The sequence below is a fragment of the Rhea americana genome, unplaced genomic scaffold, assembly GCF_003343005.1.
Source record: "Rhea americana isolate MKP2758 unplaced genomic scaffold, rheAme1 scaffold_51, whole genome shotgun sequence".
Classification (NCBI taxonomy): domain Eukaryota; kingdom Metazoa; phylum Chordata; class Aves; order Rheiformes; family Rheidae; genus Rhea; species Rhea americana.
The window spans coordinates 4,191,288-4,209,498 of NW_028186657.1; the positions used below are offsets into that span (position 1 = coordinate 4,191,288).

At 40.2% G+C, this 18,211-nt stretch overlaps 1 protein-coding gene across 1 annotated transcript; it reads right to left on the bottom strand.

Moving 5' to 3' along the window:
* Positions 1-2,505: 2,505 nt before the first annotated feature.
* On the bottom strand, positions 2,506-18,211 carry LOC146588507 (uncharacterized). The gene is made up of 7 exons (XM_085317823.1): positions 18,067-18,211; positions 14,222-14,566; positions 11,574-11,927; positions 5,023-5,069; positions 4,473-4,557; positions 3,682-3,712; positions 2,506-2,578 (listed from the first exon to the last, which is right to left on the bottom strand). Exons 1-7 carry the CDS (start codon positions 18,209-18,211, stop codon positions 2,506-2,508), a joined length of 1,080 nt encoding a protein of 359 aa, XP_085173949.1.

Here is an 18,211-nt window from a genome sequence, read left to right on the forward strand (position 1 = left end):
TTCTTTGTAGATCTGTGTGGTATTCATACCTGGAAGCTGATGTGCCCTGATGTTGGGGCAGCTGCAATAGCCAGCATTGCACAGCCCCATCTCAGCTGAGTGACCCCAGCTCGTGTGCTTGCAAGCCACATCCTCTCCTCAGATGTTCTGCTTCACGCTGGCACGGCGCCGTTAGACCAGCACAAGCAGCAGAGTGATGAAACCCTGGGAGCCAGTGAGGTTAAGAGGGACACCAAGGAGGAACTTCTCCAGCCTCCCACATGCTGGGGCAAACCACAGCATGGACCAGGAGAAGACGCTGTAGCGTCAAAATGTCTCACCACAGCCCTGAGTGTGACTGATGGGGAAGTCCAGGTCTGGCATACCATGTTTCCTCCTGCTCAAATGCTGTCTACACAATATGCTTTTACTTCTAGTGCTCAGTTCCTGGAGTTAACTATGCCAGGATTTATTCCCGTAACCAAGAACTCTCTCCCTTGCAAGTCGTTACCCTTGTCATGGCAGTAGAGTTGCAAGAACCACAACTCCCTATATTAAACCTCCATGATGTATCCCATAGTTACTCCTTCCTGAGTGAGCCTCCATGGCCAGTCCTGCTGTGGTGGCTCCCCATGGTTTGGTTACCAACACARTCTTTTTTTTAAAACCTAAACCTTGACCCAGCTGAAACCTAGGCCCTCAGGAAGGGTGTGATTAGTGTCATGAAAAGGTGTCTGTCATGCTGTAGCAAGCTACCCTTCAGCTACCCAAAGGTTCCAATTTTCTGAGCTGAAAAGAAGGTAAGATTCATGTTGCAGAGCTGCCATTAGAGACAGATGAGCGGCAGTACTTACACGGCTCGAGGAGGACAGGGAGCATTTAACATCTCTTGAGAATGACTATGTTGTGCTGCCTGCACCTCCAGCTCCTGCCCAGGCAACSCAATGTCAAACTGAGGCTTGTGGTCTAAGTTAGTCCGTCTAACTGGGGGCCCATGTTAGTCCCTGCCTGTGTCGTCCAGAGTGTCCCAACAGTCTCTATCCTCAGCATGAGCCCTAAGCACAAATTGATGACTGACCACGAAAACAACCACAGCCTGCTTACCAGCTCCGCCATGCCAAAGTCCTAAAAAACAAGCACAGCAGATCCTGTTGGTGCCCTTGAGGATGGGATATGTGCATGGAGACATCTTGTCATAGCAGGGAAGACAGGGGGAAAACTTTACCCCCTACAGCAGCAGCACCCTACCCCAGCCTTTCTGCCTCACTAGAGGAAGCAGAAGGGGAACATTACCCTCCATCTCTTCTTTCTCCATGTGCTTTTAACAGCCCAAGCCTCAGCCCCTTTCTCCAGAGATCACAACTTTGAATTTTGCCTGTGCTGCTCTAAATCACTGAGGTGGCTTTGTCTGCCTCCTAAGGACCCCCAAAGTGATGGATGCATTTCTGAGGTGCTACTGTGGACTGTGTTGTGCTTCTCACCTGCATCTCCTCCAAAAAATAAATGGGCAACACTGGTGTGACAGGGCACCCTAGTCTCATCCACTTAAAAACCAGCCAGGCAACACTCTTCTACCCTGTGCTTGGTTACTAGGGCCCAGTTTAATCACCCTGGGGTTACATGTTGTAGATCTGCATCACCAAGAAGATGCCACCAGGAGAGCTGTTGTTATATGCAGATCACAGTGATGAGTACCAAAAAGCAATTACAAGTAAACAACCAGGCATTTCCTATGCATACTGCTGGGGAGATACTGGTTTCAGAACAAGCAGTATGGGGTGAAGGAGGCAGGATAGAAAAATGTTCCTGGAGGTTCATCTCCTGGACCATTTCCTGCCTGTGGAAATGTTACTGTTCCTTCTTGGAAAGCTAAGCTAGCACAACAGCCATTTCAGCCTTATAGGTATGACTGACCAACTCCCATTTCAATGCTTTAGAATGTGGCATAAAGAATGCAGTACAACAGTAAGTTTATTAAGAGTCTCCAAGAGTCATTCAAACACGCTGAATCATAAGCAGCACTGGTAACCCTTAAGCCATCTGCATTTTTGATTTATACTTGCAGCATTATTGTGACTTAGTATTTTTCTTGTTTATATAAAAGCAATAAGAAACTGCGTTTACTGACTTTATTTTCCCTTTTTTACACTTCAAAATTAGGCAGCAGGAGGAGTTATTCCTCCTGTCTTCTGTTCCTCACAGCATAGGTTGTATTCAATCAAGAACGTTAGTAAAACCTGAAGAAAAACAAATTCAGTTCTGTAACATGCTATTAGTAAGAAAGTAGATTCCAAAAGCTACTATGAATAATGAATACAGCACATTCTCAGAGAAGCTTTTTGATGCAATGAGTTTTAAAGGTAACGTAACACATTTTGCGTGAAAATTTCAATTTTTCGCAGTTCAGTTTGATTTTTGAGGGCTCCTAACAAATGAACCTTCTTTCTCAATGCAGCATGAAGCAGCACCTTCTTATTTGCAATGTAGCTGTACTTCCAAGGCATCTACAGATGATACGGTGGCTGTTCACAAGATGGAAAGGCCATTTTCTCCTTCAGCACCACTAAAATCTTTATCTTGCTCTTCCAGTGGTCCAAGGCTGCAGTAAGAAACAGATCACTATGCATGGAGCAAACAAAAGTATTGCTGCTTCAGAACATCCTTTCTTAACTTTAACATTTGCAATTTCCCATGGAAGCTGAGACCAGAAACTGCTGGCATCACTGACTTCAGTGGTGCAATACTTGCTTACTTACACTGGTGAAATATTTACCTTGTTTACATTAGTCTAAAGCATATGAAAGGGCTGTTCACAACTTATAATGACAGTTGGGAGATGATCAGCATGAGATTCAGAAAAAAGCCCCTTTTGGCCCCCAATTCTTATCTCCTAAGCTGGATACAGAGTAGAGTAGCTGGTATATATCTACCATTGAAAATCATTAGTCATTGACCGAAGGGTGGTACTTCACTGGACTATCCAATGGTCTGTCTGAGGAAAAACCTTTTTTCCAGATCAGCCAGAAGACATGAAGTTATTAGGAACACCTGCAGTGGGTGACTCATCGGATTTACACACTTCGTATCTGTCTCAGAATCACCTCACATAGAGTGGTGTGACTCAAGGAGGATATGACAATGTGTAGTGGCCACATGAGAGCTGCAGGATTTGTCATATGGTGGAAGGTTTCAGTTTGCCGCACTGCTGTAGARGGACCTTCATGGGGCCAAGTCTTTTTGTGTGTCAGCATGAATTGCCTCTCCATAGTGGACTGTAAATCCCTGAGGCCACCCTGAGCAATCATAGGAAGAAAGGAAACATTTGCCATCTGATCATGATCATCATTGATCATCTTGGTTTATACCATTATGGATGACAGAAGAGTGACATCCTGGTATTTGATCAAAGTATAAAATACATCAATTATTTCCCTAAAGTGGGGTCACTACATTACAGTAAGCACCAGTAGCCCAAACTCTCCGGTGCTTTGAGTGTCTATTTGTCTGAGCATTTTACAGGAAACACTGTTTGATTTTTCTGAAATGAAGTTGTCTGAAATTAGCTCATAACCCAATTTGGGTAATAAGAACCAGAAGCCAATTCTACACCTACTGAGATCAGTGGCAACTACCTTCCTGCMTCTAAGAAAAATTAGCTGGAGTTAACTGGAATTGTTAGTAGAATATTACAAAATGAATTACCTTTTTATTTTAAACATCCTTGAGTGTTTACCTAGAAGCAAAATAAAGTTAATTTCACAATGGCAAAAAGAAATCCATAATGGATCAGTCAAGTGGATTCAGAAAACAACATAGTGAGTTGCAAAATTTCTGTGAGCTAAGCAGGAAACAAAGGATCTCATTCTGATTTAAGTTACACTGATGTCCGTAAGGAGCAATTCCAGGAAACTGTGGAGCTATGTTACTATAAAGCAAGTGCCAACAAAATGAGTCAGGTGTGACAAGTGGAGTGCAGAGGTTGCTGCTGTATCCGCAGCAGCTCTGAGATCTCCTTGGTCCCCTCATGGTAACACAGTCCTGGAGCAAGGACAGTGCCCCCACAAAATGAGCAGAACATTATCACAGAGGCCAGAGGAGCACAGCAGTTCTCCAGATCATGGTGCTGACCTGACAACCAGCAGCACCAGATAGCGAGGAGTTTGCATCTGCCTTTATGTCAGCACTGAAACATCAGGATGAGGAGAAGCAAGGCCTGCATAGTCTAGTCCCACTTCCTATAGCCCATCTGTCCTGACAGTGCCACTGTATGACAGTAAGGATCCCTGGACACACCCTGATATCACCTATAACAAGGATAGGCGAGCTTTAAGGTGGCCTGACATGGAGAACTGGGTCAAGAAGTGCACTGCTCATTAGTTTGTTCTCTGTCCTGAATTCCTGAAGACAGCGAAGATTAACCAGAGATGTAGAAGGACGTCTGTATTAAGCCTGCATTAGAAGCATTAAAAAATTATGTGCTCAGGGATACTTACATTTCCATAACAGTGATGAGAGCATCAACATGAAAAGAATGGATGCCACTATGGAACAGATGACGAGAACGACATAGATTGGAAACTGGAAAGAAGAAGAGAAAACTGAAAAGGCTTTAAAAGCATGCTTTACTTCAGACCTACTCATACAAGTTTGGGTTGTCCCAGTGGCTAAGAGCTCTGAAGTATCTGCTAGGAGCTGGCGTTTGCAACACTTTTCTGAGCTTGTATGTGCAAAGTACGGAGAAGAAATGTCAGAAGATAAGCAAAATGAATTACTGGTTTAATATTTAATACTTCTTGCTCTGAAGCATTTGGGCCTAGATTTACCCCACCAAACGTGAGCTTCTTAAGGAAGTCCAACAAAAAGTCTAAACAAAACTAAATAAACCACTCTAAAACTCTTCCTGAATTTCTAAATAAAAATTCAAGCTACTAGTTTGTGAACATTGTCCATTTAGTATGAATGCCTTAAAATTCACTAGCAAGTCCTGATGTCCTTCTGGCTTCTAGTTAACCAAACATTTTTAAAGCTTAGAGGAAATTTTACCTGATAATCATTTCTCTTCGCCTTGCTGTTTGAACTTCCTGAAATATCTGAAAACAAAAGAAATTGAAATAGTTATTACTGGCACAATCAGCTGAATGAATGCAGAACTTTGAGGGTCACTATAGTTGTCATCACATTAATCAGAGGATAATGAACTCTCAGTGAACAAGGAGGGCACTGAACAAGAGAAATAAAGCACCTTGCAATCAGCCAGTAGTGAAAAATCTGTTGTAGCCAAAAAATGTGTATCAGGCATTCATCAGGAAAAGTCAGTCTTTATCAAGGAAAGAAGCATCCCAGGAATAGCCCATGAAGAATGATAGAAGAAACTTGTCTCCTGTGAGAGAGTTTTCATTTTTGTAAGCACAAGATGGTAGAGAATGTAGTAAAAAATGACACAATACTAAGCAACAGAACCTCCTCAGCTTAACAGTGGTCAGAATCATGCATGATCACACATTATTACTGAGAATCACAGGTCATATCTGCAGGTTCAGATAATTTTCCACAGATCTAAGATAGCTCTGTGAAGATGATGTATTTCTTTCTGTCTGTCTTAGGGTATTAAGAATAATTCAGTTCTAGTTTACCAAGCTTTGGATRTGGGGATGAACTAAAGGAATGCTCAAGAGCTCTTGCAGCTAGCTTTTCTATTATTATCCTATGATCCTACTATTTTACTTTTGCTAGTGAAATTAAATCACAACAGGGTGGTACAGTCTTGCCCTTGGTTCATTGTGACCTTCTGCTTCAAGGTGATGAAATATTTAAGTATTTGGAGCTCTTGGATCAATACAGGAAGTGCCCAATGCTTAGTAACATCTTAAAAACTCAGAAGTCACTCAGTTGAGCAAACTGAAACCTCAGCTCACTTCTTGTTCTAGGTCATACTAATGCATAGAAAGATGGTGAGGAATAGTGGTTTCAAGGTTTCGATAAGAGAACAAATGCAGAGCTTCTGTACTAGCAAAATGTACTGGAGACTAGATCAGTCATATTTGCCTGGACGTGTGTAACAGATTTAATGTGCCTGATACCACAGCAAAAGGATATGTTAAATGCACGAGACCCTCAGAATGTTGCAYGGTGATGGGTACAATCAGATGTTCATACTAATCCTGTTAGAAGAGTTGAGTAAATTGCTGTCCCCTCAGGAACTGCTTACAAATAACTGTCCATTCAGAAAAATTCCAGTCTGTCTGGTGACCAAGACAGCATCAGTATTTGGTGTTCAGATTTGTGATGCAGATTATACTTAACTGTAGGGCTAAATAGAATTAATCAATTTGCTACCAAAAAAAAAATAAAGATAAGCTTATGTGTATACTCAGCAAATGTATACTTAGTGCAGAAAGATTTTCTTTGTTCTTCAGATAACATGTTGTATTCTGATCTCCGTGAAACCATTCTCTYCTTTATATTTAACATGGAATTCAAATACCATTAAAAAATAGACTACAAAATTCACTGTAATTATATCTAATAAAAAAGGACCAGGTTTTGTCTGTGCTTGACTTATAGTCTACTTTTACCGACTACAAACACGGCCCCCTCCATAAAACTCTTCAATGCCTCTAGCAGCCTTTTTTCCTAATCTTTCACTCAGCTTTTCACAAATTCAGAAACTTTCCTGTCATGTGATGCTCATGTAGGAATATGCAATGCTTAGTACAATCCCACTTGTATCACCTAATTTTAAAAATAATGAGCCATTTGTAAAGTACAGCCCCTTTAAAAYTAAAATTTGTTCCCCAAAGAGTCCTAGAATTTATCTGTAGCAAGGAAGGATACGCCTAAGCATATGGGGATAATGGCTAGTCTGAGACTTTTGCACCCTTAGTGTAAGAATTGCACTTAAAGGTGGAGGGTTGTTTCAGTCCTGTGTTTCTCTCCCAGTCACTGTGCTAATGTCAGTACAGCGATCAGCCACAAGCTAGCCTTTCATTGCATTATGATAAGGCTGGAGTTTGTTTTAACAGAGATGTTAATCTGTTGAACGCATTATTTCACAGAGAAAAAGGAGAGTAAATCCAGAATGTAACTTGGCTTATTGCTGTTGCTAGGTAATACTCTATTACTCTGCAGTATTTTTTTGTATTGTGGGAGTTTGGCCTTGAAAATAACACATCACAAATTTTTGCATAGGTGGGAGCAAACGATGACTCATGTAAGCGTGATATGTTGTTTGCTGTTATTCGATCYATGGTTACTCTTTATAACCTGCAGTGACAATTTAAGTTGCCCTAAGAATCCCAACACTAAGACCGTTTCTGAAACTCCCTATTTGACAATGAGAGAATATAGTTGTTCTCTACCTTGGCTGAGTGATGTCCTTATGCTCCCTCTACAGTCAAGGGAAGACGGGGAGATGATTCAGAGAAGGAGATTAGCGTAAGTATTTCTGTTGCCTATTGGATTTAGTCCTACTTTCTAGCAAAGTGCAATAAACAACCRCTTCTCAAGTCCTGCTGAAGCAAATCATGCATGGTCTTTCCTCTGCCACATAGCCAGACCTGCTGGTCACACAGAGCACATCCAGATGTTTTGCATGTGCCTCACACAGACTTTTGCCTATGCCTGTTACGTGTGGTGGTACGCCAGGACAGCCAGGACAGCCATGTGCATGCAAAGCGACTGCTGTGCACGTGCCGTTGTCCAGTTGATGCTCCATTCCCTGCTAGAGTAAAGAGGCTGCTGGTGTCAAAAGCATAGGGCCCTGTGTAAAAAGATAGGTGCCTCACGCCTAGAGCTAGCTCTGCATGCTCCATAGTTTCTTGTTGGGACCATAAGAGCAACTGGCATCTCTATCCCTAGTCTCAATGCTGTGCTTTCTTTACCAGTCTCATAGTCTTCTGCCAGGGGATTGTACACAGATGCATGTCTGTTCAGCCTCCTATAACTGGGATTGATAAGAAGATGGGGTGGGTAACTGAAATACAAGATTTTCCAAAATGACAAATTGGGGTGCATTCAAAGGATGACTTTATAAAGGAAGAAATTCTTCATTCTCATCCCACGTGAAGGATATTTCAGAAACCAGGCATGAGAGCAGGAGAACAAAGCACCAAAGTGGCTCTGAGCAAGTCTTCAGTGAGCATGAGAGTGCCAGACAGGGCTCCAAGAACAAATAGGAGAGAAGCCCGGTAGCTGCAGGTGCAAAAAATCACCCTATGGTATAAAATGGGAGACAATTTAGCCAACGTATAAAATGAAGTTTACAACTCAGAAAGAAGAGAAATGAAACTGAATGGAGAGAAATGCTCACAGATGCTCACAAGATCTGTTACGAAGTGTCTTCTGTGAGCCCTGTCCAGGGACATTAAAGAACAGTTTCATAAATCCTGTTTCCCGTGCAAGTCTCCAGAGCTATCAAAACAAGACCTGCAAAAACCCATACAGATTACTTTAATACTTTGTATTAGGATCACAGGAGACTTTTGGCAATAGCTGAAACTAAAAGCAGCAAAATATTGATGTRTCATCCTTGAATTTTAGCTTTATTTTTTTTGAAGTCTTGTTTGCAGGCATCTGGTAGGCAGATCTGAATAATACGGGCTATTTGTCATTTGCACTTGACTGAGAGAAAATGCCTTCTGAGTACCATGTTGTCTTCATCTCTTCAGTGAAAACAGAACATTTCTGGCAGTTTCTTTCATTATCCATTTAAAATTTCTTAAAACCACAGATGAGGATCCATGAGAGCACCTCCACTGTACCATCGTGTACGGTAGGTGAAAGGTTTTAGTGGTATTTGATTAGAAACGAAGAGCCTATATTCAAGCTAATATTGTGTCAGGAGTTCCCATGGAAACCCAGCAAGATTAAAAGAGGAATCTAGAGCAGGCAAACTTACATTAAGTTTATTTATCAAATATGCTAAGATTTTGCATCCCAGTTACTTGAAGGAATGACTAATAGTTGTGGTAATTACCTATTATTTTCCGTTATGACCAAGGACATGTGTTGGGTACTGAATAGCTGAGCCTGCAGGCCACATAACTGAATATATATAAAACAAGATTCAAACCTCACTGCAGTCAGAGAGGATATTAAATGGAAAACATAATGAATTCACACTGATGACAAATCATATATCTGAGAATTGAAGTTTGGACTGAGGCAAAGAACAACTCTTATCTTCACTCAGACTGAAATATCTGACAGTAATGAGTGACTGAAAATGTATTTCCTTTGGGGTACTTGAAAATACGCATTTCTCATCTATTGCTTCTTCCTGATTTCAGACAACTTCGCTGTGGATCCCAGACAGCTTTTGCATCCAGATATAATGAATAACTATCAATAAGCATTTGCTACACTCATTAAGGTGGTCAATACTTTTGTTTATGACAATTTCTTCATTTCTCTGAATATGCAGCTTTTTGCAGCTTCTGAGCTTGCAAAATTGTCATACTTACACACAGTTAGTTCATCTTCTGTAAGGAGAGACATGCCTGCATTTTCAGTTCCCTCTGAACTTGGAAGTGCACTTGGGAATTCAGTAGTCACTGAAATGAGGTGAAAAGTAATGTTCATAAAGATTGTTGTTTAGGGTGGTCTTCTGATGGTGTTCAAAATTTCTAGCACAATTTTACATCATCAGCTAAACAAGAGATGAAAATTTGTACCCAAGTTGTAGTGTTTGCAGGCCATCCTACTCACACATCTGATGTACTTTATTAGCCTGTTCAGCAGCTAGCCATTTAAACAGTTTAGCTGTGGATGTAATTTATTGTTGCTAGGTTTAACTATGGCACATGGTTATGACTGTAAGACTAGAGACATTACTGAAAAGTTCATGTTTTTGAAAACGTTCAGAAAGAGCTTCAAGTGATATAAGACCCCCAAAAGGCACAAAACCCAGCCTCGTGTGCAGACATCAATCTGTAGAAAAGTCACTAATGTGGATAAAACAGCAACCTAGGATAAAGATGATGAGGACTATAATATGTCACTATTGCCAGCTAAATAATAATAACAGCAGCCTTCATTTGGGAAGACATTTAAGTACTCAATTTTAAGATACATTGAATTCTCATTGACTTTATTGCTCAAGCAGAACACGCTCTTAATTGACCTTTTCAATAGACCTTTTCAATTGCCTTTCCCAAATCAACGCAAAAATTAATGCAGAGTTTAGTGGACCTCTGTTTCACTGCCATTTTTGTCCAATCCTATTCACTAGCAGTCTCTTAAAAAATACATTTAGTGTAAAGTGATATGAATATTCACACTATAATGGTCCCTGAAAGAACAGAGTAAAGGAAAGGGAAACCTGAATTTGTTCTTGAATGCAGACAGTTAAAGGTACCACAGAAAGACAGGTGTGTTGTTTCTGGTTTGGACTATATCTGAGGGTAGTGAAACCTATAGATTTAACTCCTAGAATTAACTTCCTTGGAGAATGAAACAAATGGTGCTACTCTAGGTGAAGAGATTTGGTTCATAAATATCAAAACTAAACAAAGATAAAATTTTCCTGATTTTGAAAAACTCCAATGATATACAAACATTGTCCTTTCTCTACTTTATAAACATACCCACCATTCAATTTATCACAAGGTCGTCTGGTCTAACCTACTGCTGAGAACAGGGCTAACACTGAAGTCAGTCCTAACTGAAGTCAGAGCAGGTTGCTCAGGGCCTTGGCCATTTGAATACTTCCAAGAGTGGATATTCCACAGCTTCTTTTGGCTCCTCTCTCAATTTTTAACCACCCTCCCTGTGAAGATTTTTCCTTATATCTAATCAGAATTTCCCTTGCTGCAGCTTGAGTGTGTTGCCTCTCATCCTTTCACYGTGTACTTCCAAGAAGAGTCTGGCTATGTCTTTATAATCCCCACCAGCTAGCTGAAGACAGCAATTAAATTAAAACCCTCCTTTACGTTCTCTTCTCCAGGTTGACCAAATCCAGCTGCCTGACCATCTTAGCAGCCCTCTACTGGACTCGCTCCAGTTTSTCACAGATTTTCTTATGTAGARGGTCTGATAAACATGCTAATCCAGACGTGGCCCCCTAAGTTCTAATAAAGGGAAAYGATCATTTCCCTTGACCCATTACTTACAGTCTTGCTAGTGTGGCTCAGTATGCAGCTGACCTTCATTTCCATAGTCAAATTCTCAACCAAAATTCCCAGATTCCTTTCTGTAAAGCTGTTTTCTATTCAGTCAGCCATGACCTACTCTGGTGCATGGAGTTAATTCATCTCAGATGGAGAACTTGATATTTATTTCTGTTGTACTTCATGAGCTTTCTGWCAGCCCTGTAGAAACTCCTCTGAATAGAAGACCTACCCTCCAGCATCTTGGCCATTCCCCCATTTTGACATCATCTGCAACATTTGATCTATATTTCCCTAAATCCACAGAGAAAAATGTATGGTTACCCAGAAGAAAACTTCTCATCTACAGTAGTGTCTATCTGGAAAACCTCTGTAACACAAGAGTCTGACTAACATCTATGTAAAATAGATAAAAGAAGGGATTGGTTCTGGTTACTCTTTGTACCTTCAGGAACAATGTAAATCCTATTGAAYCAAACATGTAGTTACCTTCAGTCATCATGTCAGCTGCTTGAAAACCAGTTGAAAAATCTACTGGAGCACTAGTTGTCACGGTAATTTCTGGGAAAATGTCATTTGCTGTCATAGTGAATGTTGGGGGAGCAAAGGTCTCCAACATAACTACTGTTGGAGACTCAGTAGTTGCTGGTGGGTTAAGAAGTGTTGGAGGAACAATTATTTCGGTAGTTGTTGCTGGGGGAGTGACAGTTGTCAGGAGGACAGCAGTCTCTGCCGTAACTGTTGCTTGTAGATTGGAGGTTGCTTGGGAAACAGAAATTGTTTTTCTAAAATTCGGGGGGGAAATGCGAGGCTTTGTCATGGTTGTTGCCATCACTGGAGGTGCTGCATGAAAAGCCATAATCAAGAGAACAGSTAGGTCAGAACATTCACAGCTGAGCTTGAGGAAAACCAAACTTGAAATGAATGAAAATTATCTATTCACTAAAATATTGCAAATAAAGTTGGGAGACTAGCTGTTTTAAATGGTGGTCTAATTAGCAGAAAACAGATCCCAATGAGACCAATTCCCAGGATTCTAGTTTTGCTTTTTCAGACTTTCCACAACACCTTTTTCTGTGAATTACCTAAACTTCCTTAAGTTTCGCAGTCCTAATCAGCTCCCTCATGACAGCTGAGCGGATCTCTGCACATCCCATACAGAGAAGGATCCTTCATTAATCTTTTTCAACCTGAAACTTAAGATTTTGCTCTATTTTGTAAGAAAGCTGGGCAGCAGCAGTATATTCCTGTTTTCMTATTACATATTCTTTATTATTAGACATATTTTCCATTGGGAATATAGACTTGCATTTGGTAGATGTGAAACATTTTATGTATCACATTTTCCTGCTGGTTAAGATGGTTTCATTTTCACACAGTGCCTACTGTCCACTGTCCCAGCCCAAGTATAAGAGTAATCAGTCAATCTCTCGCTTTTTTTTTAACATGGTAGTGCCATGATAACATCACTGACTACCGGCCATTACTTGTCAAAGAGTGTGATCTGAAAATCAGGAAAAGAAAATGAAGACCTTATTTTCCTTAGCTAGATCCTCCAACAACCCTTCAACTTCAGGTGCTTGAATTTTACTGAAGACCTGAACAGGGCACAGGTAGCTTGTACACATGCAACTATAGCAATGTAAATTTGCACTGGAGTTAGAGATTCAGGCTTCTTAGCACTACAACTAAACAAATTCAGATAAACAAAAACCTCACAGACGCTGAAAACCACAGGGAGGATGTGAACATTACACTTTGCCCTAAATCTGTTCTAGGACATTCTTCTTTCCTCCATTTTCTCCACATCTAATAAAAGTAAAAGGAACAGTAGCAGGAATATCCCCAACTACACAAGTGTGTATCTTAGTCTGATGCATACTTCCCACAAGTCAAAATTAAACTTTCTGGGAGCGTGCTGCATCCTAGGTGGTGGGAGCTACTGTCCCTGATTGCCTGTGATACCTGAAGGAGTCAGGGTTAACCTTGTCGTCTGAAGCCTGGTTCTCGTTGGCAGAGTTGTTGCTGAGGGAAAGCAGACAAAGAAAGAAGAGACACTAAATCAGAGCATGGTCAGCAGSTCAGCCACCCCAGACCTCAGCTAACCCAACCTATCTGGGAATCAGGGATTTTTAAGGTCTTTTTTTTTCAAGTAAAAAGGAGTCCTAAGTAACAGCACATTTAAAGTATCCACTCCTTGACCCTCGCACAGAACGGAAAACGCCAAAACCTGTTATGGTCAATCCTCAAAACTTACAAACTTATCAGATTCACTGTTCTGATAAAAAGCTAAGGAAGGCAGGGAGTCCCACACATGTTCTAAATAAAAAAGTCCAATTTTCAGCCAAGAGCTTTTGATAAGAGCAGCTCTTTTTTTTTTTTTTTTTTTTTTTTTTTTTTTTTTTTTTTTTTTTTTTTTTTTTTTCCCTTTTTTTTTTTTTTTTTTTGAGCTCCACTGTCTTCAAACTCTGGCATAGAAAGGCACTGCCGTATTTTTGCCCCACTCTCCAGTTATATTGTTTATAGCAGGCCTATACAGACTTCTGTATAAATCATCACCAATTGCACCTGTGAAATAAATTTTTCTTTCTGCTGTGTGGAAGCTGGATCTTTTTTCTGAGCTTTGCAATGCTTTTCAACCTCCTCTCTGCTTTGCAAGACCCTTACTTTATCTTGCAGCTCTGCAAAATAATGGGAAAAGGAAAAAGTCCTTTGAGACTCTGAGATAGAATTTACAAAAAATGTGGATCTCCTTATGAAACAAACAAAATGAAAATCTTAGGGTGAAAAGCTTGCTGGGCTGAACCCAAAACAAAATAATGAGTTTCATTCCAAGGGCCTTTAATAATGCTAAATTCCGTTTTYCAGTTACATAGTTGTTTAAAAACTCAAATGTACTTTCAAAATGAGCAATTAAATCTTTCCTTTGAAAAGAGAAAAAAGTGAACGTTACTATTTTCTCATCAAAATTGCTTATTGAATTTGACTCAAATCTGCAACTAGTTTGGACCCTCACTTAAACCTACCTTTTTCAGTAATTTTTGTTTTTTGGGCAAAAAGCTACACCCAGTTTTTAAACTCATACCCAGTGACAGGTTTCTAAACATTGACTATATAGAAAAAGCCAAAAACCTCACCTCTGACCACCTCCAGCTTAATGTTCAGTTTGATGTCATTGAACCAGCCAGGGATTTCTATGCGGCAGCAGTATACACCTGCATCTTCTTCCTCCACTTCCTTTATTGTGAGAGACACATCTCCATAGGAAATATAACCCTGAAGATTGTATCTCTGAGATTTTCTGAATGTCACTCTATTCCCAGTTGTGTGCAAAATTTTGTTATTACATTTTGAATTTGGGCACTTGCCCTTGCCCCAGCACATATCTGAGACGTCTCTCCATCTTGCTACTTTGTAGGCGCAAGGTAATGTAACAGAGCGCCCTATTTCTCCTCTTACAGCAGTGTCAGATAGGGTGTGCGCTGTCAAGGAAGAACAAAGAAAGAAGAGTGAGGAATTTTGGCAGCTAATAGATGTGTGGTTCTACCTATGCAACACAACATGGGAGGAAAAGAAAGACTGACCTCAGTCAGTAGCTGCTTGGCCTGGAGGAGGCAAGTAAGATCAAACACCCATTAAAATCGTCATTAAAAAGATCTCCTAGACAGAGCCAGCTTACGATGGCAGATCAATGGGATCTGTCTGTGTGAAACTACTCTGGGAAAGTGTGCTGCTCCTTGCATTTCTGAGCAAGCCTGGCCAATTGCTCAAGTTACAGATTGGTGCATCCCTTGCAGAGCACAGTATCCACATGAGCTTTAATTACTAGCATTATATTGATGTAAAAAAGAGCAGATTCACATTTTATTTGTGCTCTTAYTCTTCACGATCAACTTTACTTTGTGTTTACAGGCAATACCCATCTTAGCATCTAGTTTGAATCTTTGTTACATGTCATTCCCCCTTACCTGTCCATGCAATTCCCAAATTAGGCCTAAAAKGAATTTCTTCCTTGTGAAGGCACCACACTAAAAAGAAATATTCACTTATGGGGACAAATCTCTTCTGGTCTGCATTCATCTTTGTCTRTGTTGATCCTTCTACCTTTCCCCGTGTTACCATTAAGGTACAGCAAAACAGGAACTGAGGACCGGGGGGAACATCTACATTTGATCCTTTATTGCAGCAAGAGGGTAATCTACCATTCTGATTTCTCATGGTCAGTTTGTTTATCCCAAAGAGGAGTCACCACAGCTACCGCTGTTATCACCAGCTTTGACACTGGTTTGCTCAACAGGTCTATTTTGCCAGCTGATTGAATGCCTTTTCTTTTTAGCATGACTCCCAGAGAGCAAACAGAGATGCTTCCAACAGTGTCTGTTTTGTTTTGCCTTTAATGGACTATTCCCCGGGTAAGATTTTTGTTTGCAGCATTCTGCCTCATTACTTGTTACTGGGATGACATTTTAGTTTCATTATTGCTTATCCGGTTGGCAAGATAAGCCAACCACTTCAGGTTTCCACAACTCCAAATGCTAAAAGAGTGGAAGAGACAAAGCAATATGTAATATGGTGTGAAAGACTTTTRTACTGAATTGAAGCTAGGATATGCCAAAAAAATGAAGTATTAAGGCTATATAAGATGRCTGCCTGATTTACTTCTTGGAAAGGGTAGGTTCRTTTGCCATGTTGCAGCCAAAGAGAGCATTCAGCCCTCTTTCTGTGATGGCAGAGCAAAACAAYACGTCCCATGGATCTTGAAAGTATCCACAGATGAGCAGGGAATTAGTCACTGGAATGGGTCAACACACATTTTCAGGTCACCCCCAAAATGATGTGTATAAAATCAAGGCCAGCATGAACTACTCTTGGAGTTCAGGTAACTGTTATTTGAGGAATTTCATTCATCATTTCCATTTCATCATTTCTCCACTTTTTATTAGACAACTGTTCAACAAATAAAAAATTACCTACTCTCCTCTTTGAAAGAAACATAGAGCTGAGATTATTAAACAAAGAATAAAAAGAAGAAGGAAGAAATAAGGCACCAGAGGGTCTCCAAYGCAGTTTCCTAGCAGTACTGATGGGAAAATTATAGTTTTTGCAGTTTCAAATCCTCTTAATTTATACAGAGCTAATGTTCCTAACATCTGCCTTCACTGCTGGTTAGCAGTGAGAGCTAAGATACTGCGACAGTCTTGCTTCAACAGTACGAATCTGTGCGAGGACTAAATATCTTCTTTCTTAGCTGCAGCCCCATCTACAGAGGAACTTCCAAAAGAAATAGTAAATAAGACTGAATTCAAATGCCTTTGAAATTAAGAAAGAGATTTCTGGGACATTTATATCCTGACACCTTGTTCTTGGCTGTGACCCTCCTGGGCATTGAATTTTGACACAAGGCATCAGCTATTCCTGGGCAGTCCCGTTGAAGTCAGTGAGGTTGGATTGTATTATAGTATTAGTTACCTCCTATTAATGTAAGAATTAGGCAATAACTCCAAGAGTTCCTTTTCTCTTGTAGATTTGTCCACTGCATGAACAAAGACACATCCTCCAGCTAAGAACAGTAATTGAAAAAGAATGTTTTTCCTGAATTGCTTCTGGAATAATTTGCCTTTTTTTTTTTTGGTAGAAGATACTTGACATCTTTTCCCTACCAATCCTGTTTTTTATATTTTTCCTTAAAGCTTCTGTTACTTATGACATTGCAGAGAAAATCATTGGTAAATAGGAAAGCAGCCTTTAGCTGCCCACTGTGTTGTTTTCTGGAGTACCAAAACTACTCATTCTCAGTGCTGAGATGGATTAGAGAGAGGAAGGTAATAAAAAGTTGGTCTCGCTCTCCAGGAGCTCTGCATATAAGAATGTTTTTGAAATAAGATTAAATGAAGACAAGTACCTTCGATTTATTTTGAGGATGAAAATGCAGTGAGGATAGAGCCCTCCTGCTCCACCTTCTGAGTCCAGCAACAGATCAAAAATACTATATAATTCCTTGGACTGCAGCAAAGTGCCTATGAAGCTCTGCCTATGCAGCAGACACCATGTAGGCTGCGGTTGTGTTAACTTGCCTCATAGATCTTAACAGGGCATGAACCACCTCTTTCCTGTATTCCATCAATAATCAAACCTTTCCATTACTTTTCAGACTGATTTAAGAACACTGCAATAGCTATAAAGATTATACTTGATATTTCATTGTGTTAGAGGCTGGCTGATTAAATGTAATAACTAGTCATCTAAGATAAAATTTCTTGAAATGCYTAAGTGATTTAAGAGCACAGTTCCCATTAGGAGCTCATCAGACCCTGCTAAAAGTAGGTGAAATCATCTCCTCGAGCTGCATAGGCAATTTTGAAAAGTCCACTRCTGGTGCCTGAATGCAGGCACAGAAATGTAGCCGATGTCAACCATGCTTATGAGTGCTGGCCACGACCCAGTCTTCCAAGTTACTCTTCTTTGACTTGTATCTCTTTTAGGAATYAGATATTAAAAGGGAAAACACTGAACATTTTGGAAGTAGAGAGAGAGGAATTTTGAAACATGCTCTCCCTCAACAGTACTCTACTCATAGCAGGAGATAGCCCTTAGGCCTTCAGAAATTCCTTTCTTTARCACATACACACATTCATTACTCTGTCAGTATTGCAATTCCCTGACTGGGGCTGTATCAGCACTGTATGGTTRTGGATGCAGAAGCAAAGCCAGTAGTACTCACTTAATGGTAAAGAAATTACATAATTTGAGGGACAAGGAGAACTAATCAACCCTATACACAGAGAAAGCCACTTATGTTTTTAATAACTGAAAATATTTTTGAACGGTATTAATGTTTAAAATCTTTTGAAATTCTGTATACAACTACAACCTTTTTTTACTGAGGTGTATACATACACAGGCAACACAAGTGCCACTGTTTTTAGCATTATATATTTTTTGTTTTCTGAGAAAGCACAGAGAAAAGCAGGTAAAGACTCACCTATAAAGGTCTGTATCAGAATCCAGCAAAACAACACAAAATAGGACATTTTAGCTGATGAAGATTTCAGCGCAGTGATTGGAAGAACTGAGAGCCGGATCTTATACTTTCCAGAAATGCTGAGTGAGCTCCACTGAAGAATCAT

What these genes read in the sequence shown, in the direction of transcription:
- LOC146588507 (XM_085317823.1), bottom strand. Translation starts at nt 18,211, where the DNA reads ATGATTCTTCAGTGGAGCTCACTCAGCATTTCTGGAAAGTATAAGATC. An exon ending in TAAGCTGGAGGTGGTCAGAG is followed by an intron (nt 11,928 to 14,221) that starts GTGAGGTTTTTG and finishes CTTTTCATGCAG; the next exon opens with CACCTCCAGTGATGGCAACA. An exon ending in AGGATGTTTAAAATAAAAAG is followed by an intron (nt 2,579 to 3,681) that starts GTAATTCATTTT and finishes TTCTTACTGCAG; the next exon opens with CCTTGGACCACTGGAAGAGC.